Source organism: Montipora capricornis, unplaced genomic scaffold (genome assembly GCF_036669925.1).
Source record: "Montipora capricornis isolate CH-2021 unplaced genomic scaffold, ASM3666992v2 scaffold_485, whole genome shotgun sequence".
Taxonomy (NCBI): domain Eukaryota; kingdom Metazoa; phylum Cnidaria; class Anthozoa; order Scleractinia; family Acroporidae; genus Montipora; species Montipora capricornis.
The window spans coordinates 17,501-25,000 of NW_027180222.1; the positions used below are offsets into that span (position 1 = coordinate 17,501).

General features: G+C 41.1%; 1 protein-coding gene across 1 annotated transcript in view; it reads left to right on the forward strand.

The window, feature by feature from the left end:
- The window catches only part of LOC138036417 (3'-5' exoribonuclease 1-like), a 14,317-nt gene that overhangs the window by 36 nt on the left and 6,781 nt on the right, over positions 1 to 7,500 (forward strand). The window contains exons 1-2 of the mRNA XM_068882715.1: positions 1 to 180; positions 5,031 to 5,247. The exon at positions 1 to 180 is cut by the window's left edge and continues 36 nt beyond it. Coding sequence (XP_068738816.1) covers positions 5 to 180; positions 5,031 to 5,247 — 393 coding nt within the window. The 5' untranslated portion in view covers positions 1 to 4. The remainder of the gene's footprint in view (positions 181 to 5,030; positions 5,248 to 7,500) is intronic.

The window sequence follows — 7,500 nt, forward strand, 5'->3', positions numbered from 1 at the left end:
CAAAATGGCGGAAGGTTCAGTTGTTCAAGAAGACGACGAAAGTGAAAGCGCACAGCAAAGCAAATCACCATGTCTTGATAATCCAGTGTACAAGGAAATTTCAATTGCGAATGGAAAGGTCAATAGGATGGAGAACTCTCAAGTCAAACGCTGCCTTGATGAACTTGGCCTGGACTCTCGGTGGGTCAACAATTTTTTTTTTTTTAATTTTTTGCCAAACGCAATTATATTATGATCATCTAGATCATAAAGCCTAGTTTTCTTATGTCGGGAAAATCCCAGACGATCGGGGATTTCGAAGTTTCCCGACCGTCCCAGATTTTGCCGACTAATGAAAACCATAAATCGTAGGCATTCCCGATAATCTGCGATGGTCGGGGACGAATCGCGAAAATAGGAAGCGTTTCTATTTTCCCGACGTGTCGCAGACTTTTGCGATCGTCGGCGATCATTGCCGACATGAAAACTCAAATTCGTACTGTCGGAGACGTCGGCGATGGTTTTAGCTTGTAGTTACCAATCGCATAAATTGCAAGTTTCAAGGTTTGGCGCACTTTCCATTTATGCATCAATCAATTCCAGCGGTGCCCATCCCTTCCCCCCCCCCCCCCCCCCCGGGCAACCGCAGCAGGGCATTTGATCAAGTTGTCAGTCGTAAAATGCGATGAAAGATCATTTAAGATGTCTTGATTCTTGACAGACAAAGTAGCCTGCGAATACAGGTGCCTATTGGAAGGCGACGATCCCGGGGGCAGAGCATTTGCCCTCTTTCTTCGCCCCCACCCCGGGCATGTACACAGCTTAGGTGTCCCCACCCTGGGGAATTTGCCCATAAAAAAGATGCTAATGCCCGGATGTTAGCCCGTGGGGCGGATGGGCACTGCTGGAATTGACTGATGCATTATCTGGGACAACCGTCAAGCGATTTTCAGATATGAGATTGTCGGCAAAGTCTGGGACGGTCAGGAAACTGCGAAATCCCCGATCGTCTGGGATTTTCCCGACAAAGATATGAAAACTAGGCTTAAACTATGTGCTGATATTTTCAGGGAAGTAACTGCTGACCAATACCCTTTCTTACCCTTTGGGGGCGTTCTTTGAAGAAACGAGGGCTAAATTGCAGAATACCCCACAACACTAGCTATTCTGCGTAGCTCTTACAAATTGCTACGCAGAAATGCGTTCGATGTATCAATATTCACACATGGCTACGAAGATTTATGGCTAAATTTGAATAATTATTATTTTGTAAAGTAAAGTGGTGCATTTATATAGCGCCCTTTCACTAATGTCTCAAAGGCGCTTCACAATGATCAATTTACCCCCAGCGGACTGGAAGCATATACAGGCGCAAATTGCAGCCGCTTCTAAGCAGTCCACGCATGCTGGTACTCATTTTACCGACCTCGGAAGGATGGAAAGCTGAGTGAACTTTAGCGGGAAAGAAGGTCGCCAAATATTACAGTCTCGGCAGGACCGGGAATGGAACCCGGGACCTTAGGGTTGGAAGGCAGAGATCTTACCACTGCGCCAACTCCTCCGCATGAATCTCCCTTGAGACTTGTGAGAAAAAGGGAAAAAACAGAACTGAGCCGTCTCGTAGCCATGTCTGATTATTGGTGGAACAAACTCGGCCTATTGCTCTCGTATCTACAGTTATAAAGCCTAGGCACTGATTTCAAACTGGTTAGCTTCCAGTTATTGTCGTGCTTATCACCAGATATTACGGCTCAAGTAACTTCACTGAATTATGAATAAATTACAACAGAGTAGCCGCATAGCGACCTTCCAGAGAGCTTGAGTGAATTATGAATAAATTACAACAGAGTAGATGCGTAGCCACTTTCCCAAGAACTTGAGTGAATTATCAAGAATAAATGACAATTCAAGTAGCTGCATAAATGTATTGCTGGCTGCGCCATGCGGCTAGAGATGGGGAGTATTCTGCAATTGCTCCGAAACAAGGACGAGTTTATGAGTATTGGCCCATTCCATTTAATATCTACATTCTGGGGTGGATCTAGGGATGGTTTTGGGGGTTCCATCAAATCCCCTAAATAATTAAAAGGGCTAATGTCAAAAACTTGTAAAAATATAAAATAAACACACTTACATGTAAATGAAATTAATTCATAACCATGCAAGTTAAGACTGTTGGGCTTGGCTCTGATGAACGTTCACTACGAAAAGCCCCTTGACTACCATGATGATGCTGTAGTTAAGTTTTTTGCAGAAAGATACATGTACCCTCGAAGAATGCTTCTTGTTGATCCTGTCTTTATGAAACACAAAATTGAAAAAGCATCAAATGCAGTATATTTTTATCATGGATTTGCATCGTTTTTACGCAGCTTTGTTAGTAACATTTTGATGCAAAAGGAATGGCATTTTAATTTAATTTTAAAAATGATGGTAAAGCCCGCTGACCAAATGGCAGAAATCATGTTTCCAAAACTTCAAAATTTTCCAGGAAATGACACCCCCTGGAACCCCCTGTCATTGAACACCCTCTGCTAAATACCTGGATCTGCCCTAAATGAATAAATACCCGGAATACCTGCCCCTAAATACCTGAATCCTTCCCCCCCCCCCCCTTCCCCATCAATGGCACAATTCTTAGTGTTAGTGAGCCAGTTGGCACCCTGGGCTTCGATCTTGTGTTTTTTTTTTCTGAGGGTTATAGCAAAAATCAGCCCTTATTTCTTAGGGAAAGAGGAAAAATTGGCCTATTTCCAAGTGGGTGTACAGTGTACAGTCTCAACACTTTGATGTTCTTTTTCAGAGGGGTTAAAATCTGTGGTAACTTCATCCAAAGGGAGGGGGGGTGGGGGGTGGGGGGTGGATATTAAATGGAATGGCCCATTTTTGCATTGTTGTGTGCACAGTACTATTGTCTAGTCATGTCCTGTTGTAATTTGGATACTTCTGCAGTTGAACAAAGTATAAGGTCAGACAGAGTGTATTTCAATACAATTGAACTGAATTTGTTAGTGTTATTGAGTAAATTCTCAAGGTACCAGTAATTTTTTGTTCTTAACCCAGACAAACCACTGGTAGGAATTCCAATTAAAGGTGTCTTTTAATACTTTCTTTGACCAAATTCTCATAGACGTGGCATTACATTTAATTAATACAGAACGTTAATTCCTAGGCATGATTACATTTTTCAAGTTGTTTTCTCAAAATATCTCTCTTATATAAGCTTGTACATCAAGTTTGCAATAATTATCTAAAGAAAGCCTTGATGTCAGTAAGATAATAACTGTTCTTAGTTGTGTTTTTAAAAATTCTCTTTGTTAAAATGTGTGCTACATTCTGGTTTAAAACAGAATGTTGAGCTTTAATTGGTATCATCAGTACTCCAAATTTAGTACCAAGTCCAGTCATCAGAGATGACCAGAAAGTTGAGGCAACCAGGTTTTGGTAAAATGAAAAGTGTGGTTGTTGGAGGAAAGAACAATGGACAACCCTGCCAAACTTCAAAATCAACAAAAATCAAAAATCAAAAAAAAAAAAAAATCAAATGATAATAAGAAAGTAATCTTAACCCATTGACTCCCAGGTGTTCCCATTGACGAGTAAAATCGTCTGGTGCTAGACATAGTAAAATACTAAGTCTGGCCGGTTTAGGCCGGTTTGGACGTCAAAGGGTTAAGCAGCACCCAACTTACCTGTCGCTTTTCTATTGTCAATGTTCAACAGTACCGTCAAGTTAAAAGTAATTAATTTGCTGCAGCTGAGCATTTTCCCCTGCTTTGAGTATCTTTATCTTTTGCAATTAACATTGTCAGATAGGAAATTACAAGGGACAGTGTCAAAAGCATGTTTGAAAGCCATGGAGGTCGAAACGTGCCAAAACTTAAACACAGACTTCCATGGATCGGAAAACTACTAACAGGCGCTCTGAAGATCGACCACCTTGTGATTGCATTTCAACACAGCTGGCAATTTAATCAGCTGGCAATTTAATCATGGGTTTGGTTGCCCTAACCTTTTGAAACAGGGACAACCTGGATTTTTTTTCAAGCAATTGTTCTCCTATTTGTAAATGTACAGTACAGTAATTGATAAGTTTGCATTTAAAAAAGAACATTGTTTTTGCAATGATCAAAATCACTACTGACATGAATTTGTTGGTGTTACTTTGGACCTATATGCATGACTTGTATGATTCCTTAAATAATGAAACAAAATTAATAATGGTTCTGTTAATTTTTTTTGGATGATGTATATACAGGTATCATGTTGTACTCTTTTCTTCATTTGCTACAAAACCTATCTTTCCTCATTACAATTGCAAAGTAACAAGTTATACATTACGTGACATTGTAAAATTTTCATTACTTTTTATGGCTCACCTCACAGCACTTACAACTTGCTACTGTATTGGCAACTTCTAGTAACAGTGATAAGCAACCATTTTCCTAGAAGCTTTTCAAGGACAAGAATATATAAATAATTGATAAAGAAAGGACATTTATGGTTGGAGGCAGGCCAGTTGCATATTAAAATTTTAAATGCACAATTGAAAAGTTGAATTTGCGACTATCTGAAACAACTTTATTCAATGGTCAGAGCAGGACTTCAAATCAGAAATTCCAATACATTGCAAGTCCAGCACCTTACACGTTCTACCTCCTTATCTCTAATAATAATGATGCGGCTCAACAACGTCGAGCCAAAAGCATACTATGGCACCTGAGGCTCAGTACCACTGCATGGTCCATGTTGTGTATGACATTGGAGCACAATTTACAGCCAGCTGGAATAAGCTGTATGCTGGTTTTTGCTGAGGGTGGAAAACCGGAGAGCCCAGAGAAAAACCCTTAGAGCAGAGTAGAGAACCAACAGAAACTCAGCCCACTTGTGGCCTCTGGGTCCAGGAATTAAACCCTGGCCACATTGTTGGGTGGCGAGTGGTCTCGCCACTGTAGACCCCCTCCCCTCCCCCCCTCCCCTCCCCCCTCCCCTTTCCTCTCTTCCTCTATATTACTAATGGAGCATTCCTACCAATATTATTAACTTTACAGTGGAGTTGGAAAAGTCCTTAAAAAAAGACTAAAAAACCATCTCAAAAAAGAGAAATTAGCGCTAGCCAAGTTGGAGCAGGAGAAAAGAATCAAACAAGTGCACTTCTACTGTGTCATTGATTTTCAAGGGACTTGTGAAGAAGAGAACCCAAAAGACTATATTCATGAAATTATTGAGTTTCCTGTAGTACTTGTTGATGCCAATACTTTGGAAGTGGTAAGTGTACAATGTATGTTGCAAATTTTGTCTGACAATTTCTTGTTCTGGAATTTAATTTAATTTATCATTTTTTAATATACATGTACTGTATCATTGACCATTGATTTCAGTCTGCGGTTAAAAAATTCTTATCACATGATAACATTTTTTGTGGCTCTGCGGTTACGAAAATACCGATCTCATGACGCCATTTTTCTGTTACTCTCGCCAAAGAGAAAATCGCGAAACGATGTTGAGGGCGATTAAAACCTGCCGAAGCTATTACGGGTAACCCATTAAAAGCTTTCTCCGAGGAAATAAGAAGCAGGTGGAAACTTTTCTTCAGTTTTTTTCTTTTCTCGACCATGGGAACTGACAAAGGAATAGCGCCACGTGGTCGGTATTTTCGAAACCGCAGAGCCACAAAAACGTTATCACTTGATCAGAATTTTTTTAACCACAGACTGAAATCAACGGTCTGTGAAGTGGGCTGAAAAACAACCCTTGTCCACTGCCGTGTGAGATCGATAGCAGTTTTTTAGTGGATGCAGAGGTTGCTAACTTATTGACTCCCGAGTCACCCTCCATTGGTAAAATTGTCTGTCGTTTGACAGAGCAAAACTGTGATTTTAAATAAGAACGATCACACATATGTTGAGGGGCGGTGGCCTCATGGTTAGAGTGCTCGACTCCGGATCGAGTGGTACGGGTTCGGGTCCTGGACATTGTGTTGTGTTCTTGGGCAAGACACTTTACTTTCACGGTGTCTCTCTCCACCCAGGTGTATAAATGGGTACCGGCGAAATGCTGGGGGTAACCCTGCGATGGACTAGTATCCCATCCAGGGGGGAGTAGAAATACTCCTAGTCGTTGCAAGGGAAACCAGAGATAAGCGCCGGCCTGATGGGCCTTCTGGCTCGTAAGCAGTGACTCTACCTTTACCTTTATCACACAAAAGATCAAGTTGCAGTGTTTTTGTCAGAAAATTAAATGTTACAGTATTTGGATTTGGGAATGTCATTTTCTGTATTTATTAAAGAGACTACTGTATGAAATGGACACCCCAAAGTTTGGGCGTGACAATCACATTACTACGCAAGGAAAGCTAACCAAACTTTGTTAATAATACATGTAATTTTAAGAGATCATTTTGTTGGGGTTGCCTTTTTTAATGCAATGGAACTCAAATGATACAGGCTGGGTTAACTTAAAGGGGCTAGGTCACGCTATTTTAGGTAATTTTCTTTAATTTTGTTAATTATGAGCTCTAAACGTCAAATTGGCAAAGCAAGAGTCTTTCATTTTCAAAATCACGGCCACATAACAACTGAGAATGATTTTCCAGCTTTGTAAATGACATTTTAATATAGACTGATGTAATTTTGAAAAACGGTGGGCCGACGTTTTTCAAATGTACCCAAATTCAATCCATTTCAATCCTCTCCAGTTTTGTCCATCCATGTCCCTTCTTGGCTTCCCTGCATTTTGTTAGAGATCTTCTATAGTTTTGAACAGTTATTTTGATATTTTAGTTAATTCTATGACCATTCGATCAGTGCTGAAATTGCCTAAAATTGCGTGACCTACAGCACTGTAGCCCCTTTAAGGTTCCAGATTAGGCAGTACAGTCAGAGATAAGGTTATTTTGCATGGGGATATCTGACATTCCGGTAAACTTCCATTTCCTTACGCTGTATGGACCCCCCTTGTCCTCCAAAAATATGGGTACATGTTGTGGTCTGCTGGTGGGCCATTGGCTCTCGGGCATTTGTGATTATTGTGTGCACTGTTCTGGGTGTGATGTCAGGGCATTCCGGATGTGGTCTCATTCACCTTCACTTGACTGTGCTCTTTTTAGTTTTACTCTGCTCAGGATACGTACAGGGCATTTTGTGTAGCTGGCATTTCCCAGTGTCCCCTCCCTGCTCTCCTAGCTTTTGTGTTATAATAATCAGTACATAGTAGGTTCTCCACTGTTCTTTCAGTTCAGTATGACTGGTGCTTAAAGCCTGAGGCTGGGTTTGGTGGGCCAGGCTTCTGGCTGGGGTGTGGATATGGCAGGCCCTTGGGTGTTCTTTTTGACTACCAAATTGTTTTTTGGGGTTGGCGGTTCCAGCCCCCATATTCCTGGGCACCCATTGAACCTCCAGGTGCATCTTAGGCGTTAAAATCCCATATCTTCCTGTTGTGGTTGCTGAACATGACTTGAGATCATTGCATCCTCCACATTCCTCTACAGTAATTGGCAGTGTTTAGCTGCAAAGTCACTTA